General features: G+C 41.2%; 1 protein-coding gene across 4 annotated transcripts in view; it reads left to right on the forward strand.

The window, feature by feature from the left end:
- GAK (cyclin G associated kinase) overlaps window positions 1–21,803 on the forward strand; it is a 142,363-nt gene extending 120,560 nt beyond the window's left edge. For all 4 annotated transcript variants that reach the window (XM_048851459.2, XM_048851456.2, XM_048851457.2 and 1 more), the window contains 6 exons: window positions 4,764–4,901; window positions 5,271–5,390; window positions 12,235–12,465; window positions 15,987–16,135; window positions 19,073–19,249; window positions 21,066–21,803. In XM_048851459.2, coding sequence (XP_048707416.1) covers window positions 4,764–4,901; window positions 5,271–5,390; window positions 12,235–12,465; window positions 15,987–16,135; window positions 19,073–19,249; window positions 21,066–21,167 — 917 coding nt within the window. In that variant the 3' untranslated portion in view covers window positions 21,168–21,803. The remainder of the gene's footprint in view (window positions 1–4,763; window positions 4,902–5,270; window positions 5,391–12,234; window positions 12,466–15,986; window positions 16,136–19,072; window positions 19,250–21,065) is intronic.
- The last annotated feature ends 1,109 nt before the right edge of the window (window positions 21,804–22,912 follow it).

Here is a 22,912-nt window from a genome sequence, read left to right on the forward strand (position 1 = left end):
GCTATTTTAGTCAAGTTACACATTGTGTAAGCTCTTGACCCAGCTGTGGCAGCTGGAACTTCTTAATGGCACTTGCACTATTAGAGATGGAAGATGGGCCTTAATTGTTTGGATATTGGTAGCTGCTGTAAATGAGTCTGCCTTGCTTTGTTTATTGCATGGGTGCAAAGCCTTTTCTTGAGCTCATCTTCAAGAAGAAATGTCTCTGTTTGTATTATGTGTAGAGCCCTGCAAATCTGCGGATATCCGCTTTATATCTGCGGACCATTTTTGCGGATTGGATGCGGATACAAATTTTGTATCCACGCAGGGCTCTAATTATGCATCCTGCTTAATTGCCATCTTTTTTTTTTTGTTTTTCTGCTGTCACTTCTGTTACAGAATCTCAGTGCTGTGATACAGCAAACATGGACACTGAGTTTTTTGATGTAAGGGCATTAAATCCCTTTCCAACTTATTTCTGCTCTCTGGGTTTATGCTCCTCATAGATATTTAGGCAAGAAAATACCTTTGGGATGTGTTGATGAAAACTAAATTAGGGTTCCATGGGAGTTACTGCGTAATAAGCACTCTTGAAAATGGGGCCGTTTCATGTAGGTGAGTAAATGGGAGTTGAGCTCCTTTGAAAGTCTGGCCAAAGAGGTCCTTAACCCTGCAAGGTGAACTGCTCAGAGGAGATCAGAGCATGCAGAAAGTGAGCAGGAAAAGCATGAGTGATGGATATAGCTTTCTGCAGAGCTGAGACTGGAGTGAAGAGGGAATCGTGTGTACTGATGCAGGCCTTAGGCTATGAGGACATCAATTGGACCCTCTACCCACCAACCTCACAGGAGCCTGCCTTGCAGCAGTTGTAACCTAAATTCCCCAACCAGCCCTCCTGGATGCCAGGTGGAAGGTGAAAAAGCCCACACAGTAATATGCTAGTTTTGCCATATGGGCAAAATCCCTTTCAGACCCCCAAACTGGTGATAAACCAAGCTCCTGGCACCCCCGAGATCCAGCAACTAGATTAAGGGTGGGAAGGATGTGGCTGAAAGGAGGAGTCCACAAAGTGTATAAACTCCCCTCCCCTATCGCCCAAGCAAGGAACAGACAGGAGCCAATCACTTAGTCACAGTATGACCCCAACTGTCCATTGGCAACACAACGGGGCCAGATGCAGCATGTGGTCCACTGCTTTTGTCCTGTAGGCCTTGCACCATGGGGTGGAAAGAGAGAAATAGAGGTCCCCACACAGTGAAGGCATGGAGGTAGAGTGGAGAAAAGGAATGGGCATGTGGAACATTGCCTCAGCTGTTCCAATTCAGATCTTTTCCTGCCCCAGGAAGAGTCTCCAGTGTTTCTGTCCCATCAAAGCTGTGCCCTGGCTAGTGCGGGGAGCATTAATTGAACTTTTTGCTGCAATTCCCCCAGTAGCATTTGCTCTGTTGTACGTGTTTAATGATGACCCAGTGTGTGAAACATTTGTATGAAATTTCTTCTTTGCCATAACCAATGGATTCAGAAAATCAGCTGAAGTTGCTTAGCACTGAGGTGTGGTGTTCCATACATAAGCTGCACCAAGCCTTCTTTTACTCTGTGAATGAGTAAATTGCAAGTGGATTTTTGTATTCTCCTTTTGTGGTTGTTATGGATAGCAGATACTTTTGTAATGATTACAGTACAGCCCAGGTAAGTACGCCTTGGTTAAATTATACTCTCTTGATGAGAGAGGCTCTGCTATGCCCCCTCCTCCCCAGGACTGAATAGTGTTTTTTCTTAAACCTCAAGTCAGTAGAGAGCTTCTTAAAGGCTGGCTGGCAGCAAGGATGGTGCTTGTTGCCATGGGGAAGAGCATGGCATGCACTAAAATCCTCATTCAGTGCAACATAAATATCCTCAGGTTTCAGGTGCTCCCTTCCCCCCAAACCAGGAAATGGATATCTTGAGTGGAATTGTACAATTGCAAGCTTGTGTGTCACATGAAGATAGAACAATTCTAATCCCTCCTTTCAGTCTGCATCTCTGGTCACCCGTTGCCCTAGCAGTCAAGAAAAGAAAGAGCACAAATGCGTTGCAAAAGTTTGTTAGTTTCTCAGCAAACTGTTGGAGGGAATGCTCAAAGCTAACATGAGGCGCTAGATATTATTTACTAATAAATGCCAATGTATCTAGCACTTCTGACTCTGAAAGGACACCAAATGTTTGGTGTCCTTTCAGAGTCAGAAAAGCCCATTTTCTCCTCTTCAGTGATTTACTAGTGAGATTGTTGTTCAGCATTTGTCATCAGATTTCCTTTGACAGCAAACTGGTGTCACACAGGCTTCATAAAACCCAGCAGAAATGGGGAGGTAGGTTGCTGTTGGGTATCTCTCAAATTTATCTCCAGAATGAAAACTCTTCAGTACGGTGTCTGAAATGGATCTCTGGGCTTTTACCCGCCTTGTGGTCAGGTTTATGCATTTATTTTAATAAGAAATTTAGAGAATGGGAAGATAATTGTAGTGCTGTTAATTTAAGTGAGTGTTGTAAGGTAAGAGGCAAAACCCACCGAGTGAAATGAAACACAGACTGGTGTACAGTGATCTGAAATGTAAGTGCAAAGGAGAGCAACTTCTTTAGCGAGAGACAGAGAGACCATGTCCAGAGCGCTACCAGTGATGTAGAGCGAGACACAAGCACAGCTAGGGTCATTTGAATAGAGAAGCAATTTTAAACTCATTAAAAAGTGAATTAGTAGTATTCAGTGTTCATTAAAATAATCCACAGTAATGAGATGGAGTGAACTCAGTGTCGGAGCAGTGATGGGTGTGTATAATTCAATAATAAATGAATGAGTAAGTTTCATGGGCAGTAAATAATCACCAGATCTCATTAGATTGTAGGGAAGAGCTATAACAGTTGATCATAATTAGAAGTTAAACAAGCGTAGGCTTGAGCGTCTCCTGCTGTTTCCAACTTGGAATAACCTGTTGGAGGGACTAGTTTGGACAAGTAGTTTTAATGCCTTCAGAGAGAGAGGATGGCTATTCACTTAGGAGCTATATTATGCCCTAGCTCGCTTGCTTCCTGCAACCTTTGTCAGAAACTAGCTGTCCTCTATCCCGATGTCTTCTCTGTTGCTGCATGTAACAGAAGTACTTTGGCTTGAGGAATCTGCTAAAATGATCACTGGTGAGGTAGCTAAGATTGAATATATGGTATGATACTTCAGTGCTGATATTTATAAATATCCTCATTAGGATCCAGAGTTAACATTCTATTTAGATGAACAAGGCAACTAACTTCTGAGACTTTGTTCCAGGCTCTTTGCAGACTGAGGTAGCTATGTCTGAGTCGGTTACACATAATTCCTATTTTAAAGGATTTCTTTGCAACCATAAGTGCTACAGACTTAATTTCTTTACTTAAACAATCTGAACATAAGGGGGCTAAAAAAAGGAGACTAGCAAATACGGAGCTTCAGATTATATTCTGTTAAACCAGATCTTCAGAATATTCCACACACACTAGGTGATGGTGCTGTCTTTTCTCAGCTTCCAAAAAGTGAGGCTCTTCAGGATTGGAAGGCTGAGAAAATTGGAAAAATCATGATGTTTTCCTGAGTGGTGGTGGTTGGGTTACATGCCCTGGTTCTGTTAGCTGTCCTGGGTTGATGCTAAACTACATGCCAGCTTCACCAAAGAACTTTTCAGTTGCAGTCTGTATCTCTGGTCACCAATTGCCCGAGCAGTCAAGAAAAGAGAGAGCACAAATGCGTTGCAAAATTGTGTATTATTCCTGTATGTTAGTTTCTCAGCAAACTGTTGGAGGGAATGCTCAAAGCTAACATGAGGAGCTAAATGTTATTTACTAATAAATGCCAATGTATCTAGCACTTCTGACTCTGAAAGGATGCCAAATGATATGTATATGAGTTGCTTATTCCATCAGTGAAATGCATAAATTGCTGAGGTGGGGAAGAAGGAAGCAGCTCTAAGTTAAGATGGGACATAAGTAATGGCAGTCAATGGGACCATCCCCTCAAACCCTTCTTAGTCTAACTTTGTTCTTATTTCATTCTGCGTTTTGAATCAGGACAGACTCTTCTTTTGCGGCATGCATGGAGGGAAGGGCCTGAAGGTTCACTCTCCACATTTTCTTTCTGGAGCAAAAGATTCAGTTGTCCCTAAAATTATTTTCCCAAGGTGGAGCAGAAGACACCTTGCTGTGTCCTGCTCTTCAGCTGCCTATGTGGTCATTATGGTATTGGGTCCATGGACAAACCTTTGCCCCAAATGGAGCTCCACTGGCCCTACCCATAGCCCATGTAAATCCATTTTAGGAGCTTGGTAGTTCCTGAACTGTTGAGTGGCATGGAGCGCCATTCCTAAAGTGTTGCTGATTTGGAGACACCTGCTGTATTGTAAAAAACCAGATGAGGACCCTGAAGCAGTGACCCTTGTATGATCCCTTAGTCTGGAAGAGCTGAAGTGTTAATTTAACAGCAGCAGCTGTGAATGAAGGTACCTTTATTTTGGCCTGCTCAGCAAAATTTGAAAATGGCTTTGATTTCTCTCTCTCTCAAGTACTCCAATGGCAGAACCCTTCAAGGAACACGGCAGATGGGTAAGAACACATAGCAACACTATATAATTTTGATAATTGGTAGTAATATAGGGAATGTAAACCGGCCAAATAGTGACCCAGCTGGGAGTCTGGATAGAAGTCTTGGGTACTCTTCCCAAAAAGTGCAGTTACCACTGTGGGTTTGTTACTGACAATTTTTTGCAATTTTTTTGTAGGAAATTTGGCGCCAGACCTACCTAAGATGACTTCCTCCGCAAGCCACCCAGATCTTTTAAGTGGATGGGATTCTTGGGCAGATTCCCCAACTACTACCAACCTAGCATCACAACAGCCTAAGAAGTCTGCACTTGAAGGTATTATTATGCAACAAAAATATATTGTGTATTTCCATTGCTAAAGAAAATGCGTGCTCTCCAAATATCAGCCACCCAAAACAACGGAACAACCATATGTGGCTCTCATGTGGTTCATTAAATACAGTCACATTAAAATACTTGGCTTTAAAGTACTGACAGTTACAGATGTGGCAAAAGCTAACATTGTAACATAACAAGAATTTTGGAGGAGAGGCCTCAGACAAGAATCTACAGAGAAAATATTGATAGCAATTTCCTAGGAATCAGGGAGACCGTTTTTGTCAAGACCTTTTAAAAAAAATGTATATTTTCGTCCCCTGCCATCTGTGGCTTGTACATAACTTCATATTTGTTTTTATGACACAGGCCAAGTTCTTACTACAGGAAGCCAGACAAGTGTGCCTTCAGGTTTGTCTTTCAGCCAAGCAAAATCTCAGAACTTCGACCCCTTTGCTGACCTTGCTAACCTTAAATCTGGTCTTCCAGGTAATCTTGTACGTTTTCTTAAAAGAGCAAAGTAACTAATAACAATCCTTACCTCTGACACAGCACTTTTCATCTGTCGATCTCTCAGCACTTCACAAAGGAAGTTGGTAGCAGTATCATATCCACATTTTACAGGTGGGTAAACTGAGGCACAGAGAGGTGATGTGATCTGTCTAAGGTTAGCCAGTAGGCTTGTGGCAGAGCCAAGAAGGTCCCCGTCCAGTGCTCTGACTTTCTGAATGCATCTAGTGGCTTTGATTTTTTTTGTTCCAGTAAATTTAATGCTGATAAAAGGGAACACTTCTTATATAACACACAGCTAATTAGTGACAGCAAATTTCACACACCAGCCTTGAGAGCAAGAGCATAGCAGGGTTCAGATAAAGATTAGACATTTATACAGATGGGAACTTCCAGTTACTACGTAGAAATTATGTTTTGAAAACATAGCTTGGAAGCAATATAAACCCTTTAATGCTTCAATCTCTAAATGAACTGGTTTGAAAAACGTTTCGAAACGTTTCTGAATAAGCATGTTATTCCTTAATTATGTTATTCCATAATTGCCCACCGTGAGGTTTCTTGCACCTTCCTGTGATGCAGAACTTCTGAAATTGCTTTCACCATTAGTAGAAATGTTAAACTGCTCTTTATTTTATATTGGTAACTTAAAAAAGGAAACAGAATACATGAATAACTGTAATCTCTCTTCACTGGTTAATGGTTGGGCTCTGGACAGGAACGTCAAGAACTTCTTTGTTAAACTCTCTCTCAGTACTCACCCATGATCAGTGTTACGCTGAGTTTCATTACAGGGTTGATCATTTTATGAATCATTGTTTAGTAGTGAGAATTTTTCAGTATTTATCCACATGCCATCTCAGTGTCTGACTTCCTGAGTTGCACGCAGTGTACGTCATTATCTGTAAAGTAGCACTGTAAATTTACACCCAACTTTACAGACTTGTTATGTACTGTTAAAATTAGCTATTTTCTCTTCAATATTTTTGTATAATTTTGCAGCAAGTATTGAGTTAAAAAGGAAACCTCAGAAACCTTGATTAGCACTTCCTTTTGTCAATAGTCACATGCCATATGGCAGCAAATTCAATCAAGAAAAAATGAATAACCAACTATTTGGTTATGAGTTAATGTTTATGTACTGACCATATCTTTCCAACTGTACAAAACTCCATTATATAGATAGTCTCTATCCCAGAACCTTTTTATCCAAAAGACAGGCTTAAGAAACAAGATACACTGAAAAGGAGTACTTGTGGCACCTTAGAGACTAACCCAAATTTATTTGAGCATAAGCTTATGCTCAAATAAATTGGTTAGTCTCTAAGGTGCCACAAGTACTCCTTTTCTTTTTGCAAATACAGACTAACATGGCTGTTACTCTGAAGATACACTGAGAGATTTGGGGGAGGTGGTATTTCAAAATAATTTTAAAAACCCATTCAGTTTTCTCTTGCCTATTAAATATGGGATGTAGAAAGCATTTGAGAAGGAGTTAGTTTGTGGGCTTTATGAAAGCACAGGTCTTTGGGAAGGGGTGGGGACTAGCACACTGACTGAGAGATCATCCCATGCATATGGGGCAGCCTGGAGGAAAGCAAGAGTTCTGGAGTAGAAGAAAGCAAATTGGGTGGTGTGACTGGGCGACAAAATCTGAGACTTGCTCGGGGCAATGTTGCACTGGGCAATGTTGCACAGGGCTTTGGAGGAAAGGACAAGTTTAAAGTTTGAGTTTTAAGCAGATTGAGAAGAAAGATGTCGGTGCTGAGGGAGGCCAGGGAGGAGGCAGTTATTAAAGCTAAGGCAGGCAATGATGACAGGACAGAAAGGAATGGTCCAATTTTTTTGAAATGTTTATGAAATGGAATAAATGGCAAGATGTAGTGATATTTAGTGCTATCTTGGATGTGCAAGGGAGGAAGGGGGAGAAGTCTAAAATAGCCTTGCGCTTGTGATGCAAGATCAAGGTACTGATAACAGGAAGTGGTAAAGGTTTTGGAAGTAGCTCCGTTGGGTTCTGGTGGTGGCAGAAGTGCATCCAGGATGATACTTTTGGAAAGACCTTTAGATATTGTGTAAGGGACAGGAGGAAGTTGACAGGAGTGAGGGAGCATGTTTGAGTGGTAGCTGAAGCTGCGAGCCGATGAAGTCACTCAGGGAGAAGAGGGGATTGAGGACAGAGCCGTGAGGGACTCCTAACAGTGGAGGCAAGGAAGAGAAGAAGTTGCTACAGGAGATGCTGAAAGAGCCCTCAGATGCAGGTAGAAAATGGAGACCACATTGGTAAAAATCCAGGAAGGAGAAAGTGATTGACGCTCTCAGAAGCAGCAGAAAGCTCAGGGAAGGTGAAGGCAGTTCTTTGACTTGGTCAAGAAGAGGTAATGGGAGAGCTAGTGAGAGCTGATCCAGTCGAGTGGGGAAGTGCACAGGCTGCATGGATTAGAGGAGAGGAAATCAAGGCAGTGACTATAAACAGCTTGTTCAGGAGGTGGAGTGGAAAAGAAAGACGCTGGGAGTTGGCGAGGCAATTGGGGTTAAGGATTGGCCTTCTGAGAAGTGAGGATCCTAGTGCGAGTTTTCATGCTAAGGAAAAGGATCTGGAGTTAGGAGAGTATGAGTGAGAGGAGGTGAGGTGGTCAGGCACAGGGAGCAGAGGGGTTGGAAGTCAAGGGTAAGCAAGACATCTCTGATACAATTAGCAAAGTGTATATGGTGTGTGGTCTTTCATTCCCTAAATTGTCTGTGTGTACTCCCTGGCCCCTACTCCCTAGTAAAATATGTGCCAACTTAATCAGAGAAGCCTGGTCTTTTCTACCTTGCATTAAAATCAGTATGAGATATCAGGTTTCCTCCTCTTCTGGATTGTTAGTCTCCAGTGTGGACTCTGCTTTCTTGATGAATTTTTTGAGAGTCTTTGGCTTTGTGTCAAGTTCTTACTCTTGCTGAAATCAGTAAGGAAGCTTCTACGCCTTTCTATTAGAATGTGTAGCTTCCTGTCGGCAGTCTCAGTGCAGTTCACGTTGAGAGAGCTTCTGTCCAAGAAAAATATGTTAAGCTTAAAACATGATTTTTGTTTAAATTAATCGGAAATTAATGGAACCATGAAGTGCTGGCTCACTCTGATTTTTCTCCATGTTGCCTCTCCCCTCCCCGCCCCCCCCGGTGTCTGTTTTCCTTCTGCTCCTGTGTTATAACTACAATGTAATAGTGAAGCTGGATGGAATCTGTAGCAACTGAGAGCAGATTTCAGTTCTCTGCTCCACTGCATGTGCAAGCTTGGGGGGCTGGCGGGAGGCCAGGCACAGAGGTCATGATATCAGAGCCTGGTCCTTGTGCTGCATGCAGCAATACAGCACATGCAGCTGGCAATGAAGTCTTTGCTTCAGCTGATGATCCTCAGACTTTTACCTGATAACTTCAAGGTGCTTCTGCAGTGATGCTGCTTCAGTGGGAAAATGAGCAGTTGTGCCAGTCTGTTACGCCTGGTGGTTCATTGCCATTGTCTTAGGCAGCCAGACGCACAAAGGAGCAGAAAGATTGAAGGCACTTGCGTGCTGGGGAGGTGAGAAAATGATGTTATGCCAAGCATGAAAGCTCTTGGGGAGATGCTAGATGCTGCAGAAGTGCCAACACACTTCTATTTTGCTTTACTTCATGCCAATGGAGGCCTTATTTTTGCCAGATAATCTCAATAGTTTTGATGTAACTTACACCGTTTTTCATTTTATACCATCCCCATTAGGTTAGCCGTGTGCCAAACAAATATGACATGGTTAACATCATCCACGCCTTTATCTTAATAGCTATGTCACTTTAGTATGTCCTAGTGGGCCAGATTCAGTCCTCCCTTATACATTTTACACCAATGTAATTCCATCAGCTACACTGGAGTTACCCCAGTTTTACACTGGTATATGTCAGACCATAATCTATGCCAGTGTTCCGCACAGTCCAGTGAGGGAGTTACAACCGGATGTAGAAGTGCTTTGGCCATACTTCTTATGCTGCGGCCTGAAGATGTGGCACCCTAGAGATAGCCCAGCCCAGTGTCACCTGAGGCGTTAGGTCTGTGCTAGGGGAATTTGCAGCCTAGCTGGTTAGGCAACTTTTATGGCCCCCTTGCGCTACAGGATCATCCCAAAGAAACATCATCAGGACTAGCGCTTCGCCCTTACTATAAAAACGAACCTAAGCATTACTAATACCAATGGCCCCCAAAATCAGCTCCCTCCTTCACCTCTGTCACCTTCCTCTCATTGGCAATCACCTGAAGAGATGCAGAAGCAAGCTGCAAATGCAGAAAATACCTCTGCACCCCTCTTTGCACAGCTTTCAGCATCAGACTGCAAGAGCTGGCCAGCCACTTGTAACCACCACAATGGGGTGTAGTGGGGAGATAGTGTCGGAGATATCTTGGTCCAGCACTGTTGAAATTAAAGCTCATAATTATTTGTGACAACCAGAGTAGAGGGTGTCAAATTATTCCATATAAGCAATTTGCATGGTTGTCACTAGAAGCTTGTTGCGTGTTCATATACCATATAAAGCTTCTCGCAACAAGGTGTTTTCCTATTGCCTTTACTATGAATATTGTCAATGCTTGAATGCACTGTCCGTAAAATTAACCAAATTTAAACAAAAATGATAAAATACAACGTTTGCCTTGCCTTGAAGGTCCTGTTCAGGTTTGAAGTTATTTGCAAACCTTTCAGTTGTATATGTGCAAAGCTCAGGTGCCAAAAGTGTTCCAATACATTTTTGTAAGGCTGCCCAATAAAATATCTACTCGCCCCGCTTTATCATGACAGTGCAGATGCAAAAAACCTGTTTTACTCTCCTAACAAAAGACCCTGTGCAAGTCAGGTTTTGCGAGCGGGTTTACAGAAGCTTGCTATTGTAGACTCAGATCCAGCACCTGTTGAAACCAATGGAAAGACTCCCATTGACTGCAGTGCGGTTTGGATTGAGCCCGTAGTGTCCACTTTGGCTCATTTTCAGTGGTAAACATGTATTCCATTAGGAGTGGCTATGTTGTCATTATCTCATCCGAAATAATACTAGGATGTGAATAAAGTGTCAGTTCAACTTCTTGGCATCCTCAGGCTTGGAACTGATTGTAAAGTATGTGCAGGATTTTGAGTCCTATCTCAAGGCCTCAAATTAGTAGGTTCCCTCTGTTCATAGCAATCAAAATGTCCAGCAGTAGTTGTAAATGTCAGGTTTTGAGGGATTATTGGAATGAGAAGTTGGCTTAGCTTCGCTCCTGGCTGACCAACGTACGATACTAGTAACACAACGTGCGATACTAGTAACAAAGAAACAAGAATGTACCATGTTGGCCTAAAGCCTGCCAAAAAGCTGGCCAGCTTGGATTTTGTTAAAACTGAAAACCAGTGTGGCTGCCCCTCTTGGGCTCTTTTCCATCGTTGTAACATTTTTAGGGAAATGTGCATGTCAGTGTTTATTTTTCAAGTGTAGCATGGAAAGCTGCAAATAGACCCATACATGCAGGGCCTTCTGTTTTGATTTTTTTCCTCAAAACATCCCAACTGTGACTTTCTGTAGAAGTGGGGTGCAGGGTAAATTGTGAAATAAAGGGCATTGCTGCCTGTGTTTGGATGTCTAAGGCCTGTCTATGCTTGGCTTATACCTGTTGTAGTGTGAAGTGGTTTAGATCTGTTTTACGGAGGTGTAACAATGTGACCTTCCTCTTTCCAGTCTGAATTTGGATGATAATACTGCATTTAAATTCAACTACCAAGCTACTTTTCAGTTGAATAGGCCTGTGCCAGGAAGTGTTACGTCGGCCAGTTGCCAAGGAAACTCGCTTTCTAGAAATGTGTCTGAAGGAAAGAGAAGTCAAATAAAGGCAGTCTGGGTGGAGCCTTGGCTAGGAGTATCGTTCCCTGGCTTGTCCTGCTGAGTGCTGAAACTAAAGCTTTCGAGCTGGATTCCATTACACTGGGCTTACGCCGGTGTAACCAATGGAGGATCAGGCCTTCGGTTTTAGCTGGTGAAGCTACGGAGGGCTAATATATTTTCCTCTCCAGGCAGAGATGGGAGGTACTAGAGAAATCTAGACTGTGATTTAATGAGGGAGATAATGCTAGCTTATCAGACAAGATAATTTTAGTATGTTGGGTTTGTGTATATATCGTACTTCAGTGGTGTTCTCAAAGCAATTTCTCTGCTGTCAGACCTCGTTCCGTTTTTTTCTCCGTATTTGTATACAGCCCATTACTAATATTTTTTTAAAAGCTTTAGAACCATTTCCCCAATCTGGTGAAGACTTCTTTATTTAAAAACAGTAATACACAAAAGGAAGCTCGAGGGCATGGATTTTAATGGAAGTGCCTTCAGAGCACACTTCTTTTTCTTGAGTACGATGGGAGTTTCCCAGTATCTTTCTCATAATAATTAGTAAATACTGAAATGTAAATAGAGTTAGCAATGAAAATCTAATGTATTTTCCTGTGTTGAATATATCCACTGAAGTGCACTATGTGGTGACCGATCAGACAATTGTTAGCAGTTGTCACAAAATGACAGTTAAGTGGTTCAGGTTTGAGGTGGAATAACTGACACACAGTAATGGGTTCCAGGCTAGAACTGTGATATGGTCTCTAGCTTTGCTGAAACTGTTCTCATTAAGTTTCACTTTCAGACACCCATGTTCTCTACATTAGATTTCATGTAAATTGAAGGGTGTCTCTTACTAAATCACTTGGGTAGGTGTCCAGACCAGAACTTGGGCGAGACTGTATTAAGTACTTGAAATATTTCAAAATGTATTACAACTAAATTACGCACTATTACTGTCTAGGTCCTTCTGGTGGTGGATTCCCAGCTGGTGGGTTTGGTCAGAAGTCAGCTCCGTCCCAGAAAGGAGGGAATCAGTGGCAGACAAAGAAACCACAAAGTACAGGTACTTCATGGCAATCCCACGCTCAACCACAGCAAGTTAAATCCAGCACACAGAGTAAACCCAACTATACTGTGAACTTCAGTGTTATTGGAGGCCGAGAAGAGAGAGGTATCCGAGCTCCAGGCTTTGGTAAGTTCTGTTTCCTGGAACTATAGTTATAATGGCGTGTTGCATATGAAGTCCTTGTGATCTCTACAAGCATGGTTGTGGGGCTTTATGAAAACCAGAAGCTTTGAAAGGTTCTGAAGAATTTATTTTAGTCATGTTAAAGGCTTCATGTTTTGTTTTGTTGTTAAATGAGGTCTAATAGCAGTAACATGAATGGCATTTAAGCAGTTGCATTCAGATAAAGGTCCACTTCTCGGATATCTCTCATTGTCTACCAGCAGTTCCTGATAGATATTAGGATGACATATGCATTGTTGTTATAGCTGTGTTGGTCCCAGGATATCAGTGACACGAGGTGGATGAGGTAATATCTTTTATTGGACCAACTTCTGTTGTTGAGAGAGACAAGCTTTTTAGCTTACACAGAGCTCTTCAGGTCTGGGAAATGAACACAGAGGCCTGGTTTACATTAGGAAACTAGGTCAGTTATAACTGTCACTCAGGGGTGTGAAAAATCCACACCCCTGAGCAACACAGTTAAACCGTCCTAACCTCTGGTGTAGACAGTGCTAGATCAACGGAAGAATTCTCCCATCAACCTAGCTAACCACTTCTCGGGGAGGTGGATTACCTACCTTGATGGAAGAACTCCTCCCATGGGCGTAGGTAGTGTCTTCATTAAGTGTAGAAAAGCCCAGAGTGTCACAGTTAAATACAAGGTGGTAGTTTGTTTAGCATAAGGAGTTAACACGTTTCAAGAGACCATTCAAGGTTAAGTGGCCCTTCAGACATAGAGGGGGAAAGGAGGGAAAAAAACCTATAATCCACTTAACCTTGAATGGTCCCTTGAGATATGTGAAACACCCCTCTGAGGAACATAAAGTTACACCGACAGAAGCGCCGATGTGGACAGAGGTTCTCCCACTGACATAACTACTGCTGCTTGTTGGAGGTGGTTTAATTATGTCTATGGGAGAGCTCTCTCCTGTGGATATAGAGCAGCTACACGAGCTATTTTACATCAGCACACCTGCATCAGTAAGCTCACTAGTGTAGACATGGCCTTAGGGGAAAAACAGTTAAGAGAGTTGGTAGTTTTTCAAAGATATTGTTAAAGGTAAAATAGCAAACTATCTCACTGCATAGGAAAGATAGGCAATATGGCAAGAGACCACCCTGGCCTAACCAGGAGATCCTGAATGATCTGAAACTCAAAAAAAAAAAAAAAGTCCTATGTAAAGTGGAAACTAAGTCAAATTACAGAGGATGAATATAAGCAAATAACACAAGTACTTAGGGACAAAATTAGAAAGACCAAGGCACAAAACAAGATCAAACTAGCTAGAGACATAAAACAAGAAAATATTCTACAAATTCATTAGAAGCAAGAAGATGACCTAGGACGCTGTAGGCCCATTACTCAATGAGGGGGAGAAAACAATAATAGAAAATGTGGAAATGGCAGAAGTTGTAAATGATTTTTTTGTTTCGGTTTTCACGAAGAAGATTGGTGGTGATTGGCTGTCTAACTTAGTGAATGCCAGTGAAAATGAGGTAGGACCAGAGGCTAAAATAGAGAAGGAATAGGTTAAAAATTACTTAAACAAATAAGGTGTCTTCAAGTCACCAGGGCTTGATGAAATACATGCGAGAATATTCAAGGAGCTGCCTGAGGAGATATCTGAACCATTAGCGATTCTCTTCAAAAAGTTATGGAAGACAGGAGAGATTCCAGAGGACTGGAAAAGGGCAAATATAGTGCCTATCTATAAAAAGGGAAATAAGGACAACCTGGGGAATTACAGGCCAGTCAGCTTAACTTCAGTACCCAGAAAGATAATGGAGTAAATAATTAAGCCATCAGTTTGCCAACACCTATAAGGTGATAAGTAACAGTCAGCATGGATTTGTCAAGAACAAATCGTGACCAACCAACCTGATAGCATTCTTTGACAGGGTAAAAAGCCTTGTGGATGGGGGGCAAGCAGTAAATGTGGTATATCTTCACTTCAGTAGGGCTTTTGATACTCAAAAAGAAAAGGAGTGCTTGTGGCACCTTAGAGATTAACAAATTTATTTGAGCATAAGCTTTCGTGAGCTACAGCTCATAAACTAGGGAAATACAACCTAGATGGAACTACCATATGGTGGATGCATAACTGGTTAGAAAACCATTCTCAGAGAGTAGTTATCAGTGGTTCACAGTCATGCTGGAAGGGCATAATGAGTGGGGTCCCTCAGGGATTGGTTCTGGGCCCTGTTCTGTTCAATATCCTCATCAGTGATTTAGATAATGGCATAGAGAGTACACTTATAAAGTTTGTGGACGATACGAAGCTGGGAGGGGTTGGAGGTGCTTTGGAGGATAGGACTAAAATTCAAAATGATCTGGACAAACTGGAGAAATGGTTTGAAGTAAATAGGATGAAATTCAATAAGGACAAATGCAAAGTACTACACTTAGGAAGGAACAATCAGTTGCACACATACAAAATGGGAAATGACTGCTTAGGAAGGAGTACTGCGGAAAGGGATCTGGGGGTCATAGTGGACACAAGCTAAATATGAGTCGTCAATGTAACACTGTTGCAAAAAAAGCAAACATCAGTCTGGGATGTGTTATCGGGAGAGTTGTAAACAAGACACGAAAAGTAATTATTCTGCTCCACTCCGTGTTGATTAGGCCTCAACTGGAGTGTTGTGTCCCGTTCTGGGTGCCTTGTTTCAGGAAAGATGTGGACAAATTGGAGAAAGTCCAGAGAATAGCAACAAAAATGATTAAAGGTCTAGAAAACTTGACCTATGAGGGAAGATTGCAAAAATTGGGTTTGTTTAGTCTGGAGAAGAGAAGACCAAGAGGGGACATACTTTTTCAAGTACATAAAAGATTGTTACAAGGATGAAGGAGAAAAATTGGTTTTGTTAACCTCTGAGGATAGGACAAGAAGCCTGTGGCTTAAATTGCAGCAAGAGCTGTTCAGATTGGACATTAGGCAAAACTTCCTAACTGTCAGGGTGGTTAAGCACTGGAATAAATTGCCTAGGGAGGTTGTAGAATCTCCATAACTGGATTTTTAAGAGCAGGTTAGACAAACACCTGTCAGGGATGGTTGAGATAAAGAGTGTAAGGGATTAGACTAGATGAGCCCTCGAGGTCCCTTCCAGTCATACGACTCTGTGATTCTACACAACTCTCTACTTGCATAGTAATGCCTCCCCCGTCTACGCGGCTTTTTTAGCAGCATCATGTGCCACTGCTGGAGTCTTTTCCCGCCGCAGGCAACGGCTCCAGCAGTGGGGAAAGGCTCTTTCAGCAGGGAAAGGCTCTGGCAGATCCCCACTGCGGGAGCCTTTCTCTGCTGTGTGTAGATATACACCTCAGCGATGACATGGCCTGCCCTTTGCTGTGGCAAGTGGCTATACACACCCTACGTGCTGCCATCAGTGAAAGTGCAGCATAGACATACACACAGTGTGGTACACTTGTTACCTCTGCCATGATGATGTACCAGTAAGCATTTTTCTTTTCTTTGTTTTAACAGGACAAAAGCCAAAAGTTTCAGAAAATGATTTTGAGGATTTATTATCTAATCAAGGGTTTTCAGCTAAATCTGACAAAAAAGGAACCAAGACAATTGCCGAGATGAGAAAGCAAGAAATGTCTAAAGACATGGACCCCTTAAAATTAAAGGTTTGATATTTAATAATAAAAACAGTGGTTTTGATTCAAATATAAACATAATTCTGTTACTTAGAACTATTGATGGTAGAATGGGGGAGGATATATTGAAGGATAAAAAAGAAACTGAAGGGGTACAAAGATGGTAGAAGTTTATACTAAAATTTTACATGTGTTTCTACCCATGTGCAGAATAACTGAGGAACCTACTGGTCTTAATGCATGAATGTATATCCTAATTGTTTAGCATAACCAAGATACAGTGGGCAACTGGGGTATCAGTACAGAAGAGAATGATTTGTTCAGGGGAGAGGGTTTGTTCCATATTGGCATGCTTTGAAGTGCAGATGGTGGTAAAACTCCTCTCTAAAGTGTGTGATAAGATAAAAAGGAGCAAAAAGGAAAGGGTAATTTATGCTGTGGGTAGTCTGTTACAGACCACCTAATCCAGAATGGGAGGTGGACAAGGTAATCCTAGAACAGATCTAATGTTCATTTCACAAGAAATTATTGTAAAAGGATTTTGAGACTTTGAAAATGACTAGAAAAGCAGCAGGTAAAATCTCATGGACAGGGAAATTGAATATGGGGGGAGAAGAGTGAGAGAGAGCTGGAAAGTTCTGATGAACGTAGTTACCAACTCATAGCTGAAAACAAACCCAGATACAAACAAGTAAAATCCTAATGTGTGTGAACTGAAGTTTTACATCTAATGTAGGATTTTCTCCCCTAGATAGTACAAGGGCCTAGGTTTCCCATTTCATTAAAGAGCATGTCTTGGTACAAGCTTGGCTAGACAAGCACAAATCTCTTTTTGACTAAGGAGAAGATGGGAGGGTGCATTTCTGGTCTGTACCAAGCTGGGAGAACTTGGGTCAAAAGGTTTCAGAGTAACAGCCGTGTTAGTCTGTATTCGCAAAAAGAAAAGGAGTACTTGTGGCACCTTAGAGACTAACCAATTTATTTGAGCATGAGCTTTCGTGAGCTACAGCTCACTTCATCGGATGCATACCGTGGAAACTGCAGCAGACTTTATATACACACAGAGAATATGAAACAATACTTCCTCCCACCCCACTGTCCTGCTGGTAATAGCTTATCTAAAGTGATCATCAAGTTGGGCCATTTCCAGCACAAATCCAGGTTTTCTCACCCTCCACCCCCCCACACACAAATTCACTCTCCTGCTGGTGATAGCCCATCCAAAGTGACAACTCTCTACACAATGAGAGTTGTCACTTTGGATGGGCTATCACCAGCAGGAGAGTGAATTTGTGTGGGGGGGTGGAGGGTGAGAAAACCTGGATTTGTGCTGGAAATGGCCCAACTTGATGATCACTTTAGATAAGCTATTACCAGCAGGACAGTGGGGTGGGAGGAGGTATTGTTTCATATTCTCTGTGTGTATATAAAGTCTGCTGCAGTTTCCACGGTATGCATCCGATGAAGTGAGCTGTAGCTCACGAAAGCTCATGCTCAAATAAATTGGTTAGTCTCTAAGGTGCCACAAGTACTCCTTTTCTTTTTGGGTCAAAAGGTTTTCATTGCTATCAGGTCCACTCTTTGGCAGCTAGAGCCTTGTTTTATTACCTTTTCTCCAATAAAGTACAGTTTCACTAGTGCCCTTTCAGTGAAGGGGTTCAGGGCTATGGTACTGTGATGGATGTGACTGATGATACAAAATTATGTCTTGTGGAGAACAAAAACTACTTGAGAATCACTTTCTTAGGGCATCTGATGATGCATCCGATGAAGTAAGCTCACGAAAGCTTATGCTCAGATAAATTTGTTAGTCTCTAAGGTGTCACAAGTACTTCTTTTCTTTCTGTGGATACAGACGAACACGGCTGCTACTCTGAAACCTTTCTTAGGGCAGTCATTCATTCTCCTCACGGTGGCTCTCTGTCCCTCTATCAAATCCACTGAAAATGGACTATTAAACTCGTATTAAAATTACTCTTTCCAGTCTCCACGGTGGCATCACCCCAAGTGAATTCTGATCAGATTTTGTAATTCTTCCTGGTGTGTTACTTGCAGATAAGGTTAAATGGTAACATTTACTATTCAGTTTTGTAAAACATTGTGAGGATAATATACATAGTTCTGAACAATATTAATAGAAATAATCTCAGGGAGGAATTGGGGAAATCAGTTTATTGATGGAATATTTTAACTCATGTCCATAGGTTGGTTTGAATGCTTTTTTAATGTAAAATACTATAAATAAAAAATAGAGCCTTTTACCTACCATCACCCTGGTTAGTAGGGAAGATGGGAGATATTACATAATGTGTTACAATTTAGAGATACTCACCTTACTGCCATAGGGATTCTATATAGATTGATATAAATATCATTATATAAAATCAACTAAGAAAAGTGCATTGTTAGCCAATTGTAGTTCAAGGGGCAATCTAGTACAGAAAACTTCAATTTACTCAAACAAACCATATGAGTGTACAAGTCTCAAAACATCTTAAGACCCTTATCTGAAATTTACAAGTAAAACAAGATTTCTAGCATTGGAATGGACAACCTCTGTTACCATGGGATTAATTAGTGTAACTAAAATGAATATTCTGCCATGGTTACTTTGTTCAGATAACTTCTTGTCATCTATTCTACAATTTTTAAACGTAACTTGTTGTTAATTCAGTTCTCTTGGAATGATTCCTATATAAGAGCCAAATTAACTACATATAAGCATGCTGGTCCTCTGCTAGCAGACTTGATATATCACTGTTGAGTTCCAAGGCTAAGCATGGTATCCACTCTTTGGAATTTGGATGCATGATTAAGACCATATTTGCAAAGTGCTCTCAACATTTTTGAAGCCCAGAGTCCAATTGTCTTGTTTTCAGTGATAGGAGAGGAAAATATCTTCAAGCAAATTGGAAACATCATTTAAGGCAACTGCATTCAATTTGAATTTTTCTAATTTTGTTTCAGATTCTAGATTGGATTGAAGGAAAAGAGAGAAATGTAAGAGCGTTAATATCCACTCTTCACACTGTGCTCTGGGAAGGGGAGAACAAGTGGAAGCCAGTTGGCATGGCAGACCTCGTTACCCCTGAACAAGTAAAGAAGTACTATAGGAAAGCAGTACTTGTAGTTCATCCAGATAAGGTGAGTAGTTTTCTTGGGTATGTTAAAGGCTATTTATCGAACTGGTATTACCAATTAATTCTGCAATCCTAAAAGGAAAATCTGCTAAACTTCCTGCTTTTGAACAGAAAACCCAAGCAAGCACAGCAAGGCTCGGTGGGGAAGAGTTTTAATATTGGCAGGGACAATAGGCTAGTTTCTGAGTGTTTTTTCAGTCCACCTTTCTGCTGTACGGTTATTGTGTTGAACTCTGGCACTTCAAGGTGGCAGCATCAGACTGTGGAGATAAGGATTCCCTTCAGATACAAAGGTTGAGAAGCACTTTTTCCACCACTCATATTATCATTCACTGCTGGACCCAGCTTCATGGGTGCTTGGCCAGCGACAGGCTCTGCCTTCCTTCTGTTTGTTTTGTTGTCTTCTGAAGTTAGCACACTAATGAGGCCATGCAGTACAGGATTCTCAAGTCTCACTTGTCATCCATATCACAGTAATGAGGTGTCAGAGCAGCCAGGGCTGAGCCCTGCCCTCACCTGAACTCCTGCACATCTGGGTCCCACTCAGCTCAGTCTGAGGAAAGCCCAGTTACTGGAGCAGAGTTCTGTTAGGTTCTGGACATCTGCCAATCAAAATGCAGATCAGTGGAATCTGTGCTTAATCTCTACTCCTTGAATGGGTCTTGGGGGGATCCTCCAACTCCTAGGCCTCCCAGAGATTTCAGTGGAGGCAGGGTCCCATATAATCCACAGCAAACTGGATATAAAATCTGTTGAAAGGTCCTGGTAGGAATGATGTGGCAGCTTCCAATTTAAAAACAAAAAAAAAAAGATGGAAAAAAAGAATAATCCAATAAGCACAGTAGACCCTGTGTAAATGGTGATTATATCTACATTATCCGTAGTGTCAGCAATAACATCCCTTTAAAAGAATTAGGGTAGTTCACCCCTTTCAGGGCTCCTGTTCGTGGCTGTGTACAGATGCAGGAAGATAAAATTGCATCTCTTGCGCTTGGTTCAAATTTTCTTGCTTTTCTAACAACAAGAGCAAGAATTAAGGAATTTTTTAAAAAAAACTCTAATTCTGGAGCATAATCCTGCAGCAACGTCTGGGGTTGCAGAATACATGGGGCCTCGTGTTTATGCCCATCTGAGCCAGGATGAGTTAAAATTGAGCAGGTGGTGTATCTGCAGTATTACTGTGTACATACTGGTTCCACAGACCAATTTAGATTGCAGAACTTCCTCCATAACTTGGTGTATTTGTTTCAGGCTAAAAAGTCTAGGAGTATTCCTAGTCAGCAGTGTATGTTCAACTAGGAAAGTCGGACTCCAGTGTAAAAGAATTTAACAGCGTTCTTGGAAATAGCTCTTCAGTTGCATTGTGGGTTACTAATGTAAGAGTTGCAATGCAGTATTTTCTACCTAAATTAGTTTTGATTTCATTTTTAAAGAGCCACTTGCTGAAAATGAAGACCATGTCTATTAACTCCTTTAATACAAGATGGAAACTTTAGTACGACTTCAGTTACATTGAGCAAATTAGACTAAAAATTTCAAGTGATGCAGGCAAATTATAATCTCTCAGTGCCATTTAAACTATGACTTTGGTATATATGGGGACTTGGGGAGAAAAGGGAATTACAGTATTTGGATGAAAAAGCCATGCACACTTACAGCACTATATAACAAATAAAGGTAAACAGAAAGGGGCTAAACAAGAGACAGGGTGTGAATTTCACTGTTAGTAAAATCCAGTTTTCTCTCAAGCCCTGCTGCAGTTCTTTACATTCTTTGGACTTCTGCAGTAAGCTCCTAATACCTGCTCTGTTTGTTTACAGGCCACAGGACAGCCTTATGAACAGTATGCCAAAATGATCTTCATGGAGTTGAGTGATGCATGGTCAGAGTTTGAAAACCAGGGATCAAAATCCCTTTTCTAAAACTTCATCTTTACAGGATTTTCAAAATGTATGTGCAGCAAAATGGAGTGGAGAATTGTTAGTCTGAATTTCTTCTCTCTAGGATTTAAGAAAGATTTTTGCATGATTTCAGCACAGTTTGAAATCATACTCGGAAGTGGGTGATACATTTTGTAAGATGCAGAATCCAAAACATACACAGATGCACTCAGAGAACAACTGCTCAATGCTTCAGAATCTTAGCCTGAGAATAGATCTTTCCATTCAGGTTTAAATATGTTGAAATATAAATAACTTTAATGATGTCCGCTGATTTTTGGCGTAATGGTATCGAAAGCATGAGCCATTCCAAATCCACTGATTTTTGGCGTAATGGTATCAGAAGTGTGTGAGCCATTCCAAATCCACTGATTTTGGTTTTTCTTTAAAAGAAACACACAACCTCAATTTGTACTTTATATTTTCAATAGTTACATGATTTGATTTTGATGTTTGGTGACCGTCGCCTTATTCTAGGTGCTTTAGTTATATTATCAGCAGTGAATTTGCTCAGCATATCTTTTTGTTGAATCTATAAGAGGTGTACATTTTCATCTGTATTTTGTGTAATCATTCTGATGATCATTCTGTAAATAATTAAAATATTTTCTGGCAATACCTGTGTTCCTTACAATGAATTGACAGTTGCTTAGCCAAATAACTCCCAGTTAATGGAAAGTCAGCCAGGGTTGTTCTTGATTTGATTTGATTTGATTTTAAATGCATATCATGAACCTGGAAACAAATCTTAGCTTTAATATAAGGACTGCATATTCTAACTTTTTATTATTTATTATGAACTTTTGGAAGGCACCACTATGACTAGTGTTTATTTTCCTACTCTATAAATTTCAGCATTTACTCTTATTTTTTTTCTAGTGGAATGTGCCTTCCATTGGCTTTATAAATACCATACTAGAAAAAAGTTGACCAGTCATTTATTCTAAAACTTGAAATGTGAGCACAAAACAGTTTACTCTGCTTTTATTTGTCTGTTTTAACTGAGTCAATGGTATATTCTTAGCTAGCCCCTTGAAAGCGTTTCCTGTGCTTATACTGACAGTGGGATACTTATGTTGTATGTCTGAGAACTTGATTTTTAGAAGCATGCATGCACATGTGTTTATATGCAAAGAACAAACCAGTGTGTATAGTTAGGGCATCATATACTTGATGTACTGTGAGTGCGTTGGCTAGTGCAAGACTAGTTGAGAACCCAGTGTGAGAACACAGCTCACTGTACTGTTTCTCATCTCTTTAAAAAAGAAACAAAAAACAAAAATTAACATGTACCCAGTATATGGATAACTGAATACTAACGACCAATGACTATTGTATAACTCCAAACTGTAAATCCCAGTTCCTGGGGGCTAGTTTGCAAATGTTTGTTAGAGTGATATTTAGTTTTGGTGACAGTCTCTTGCACTGCAGATTTGGGTCGGGAAGGAATTTTCCTCCAGAGCAGATTGGCAGAGGCCCTGGGGGTTTTTCACCTTCCTCTGCAGCGTGGGGCCCAGGTCACTTGCTGGAGGATTCTCTGCACCTTGAAGTCTTTAAACCATGATTTGAGGACTTCAATAGCTCAGACATAGGTGAGAGGTTTATTGCAGGAGTGGGTGGGTGAGATTCGGTGGCCTGCATTGTGCAGGAGGTCAGACTAGATGATCATAATGGTCCCTTCTGACCTGAATATCTATGAATCTACCCAAGTATCTTAAAAGGTGTAT

The sequence above is a fragment of the Caretta caretta genome, chromosome 5 (genome assembly GCF_965140235.1).
Source record: "Caretta caretta isolate rCarCar2 chromosome 5, rCarCar1.hap1, whole genome shotgun sequence".
NCBI lineage: Eukaryota > Metazoa > Chordata > Testudines > Cheloniidae > Caretta > Caretta caretta.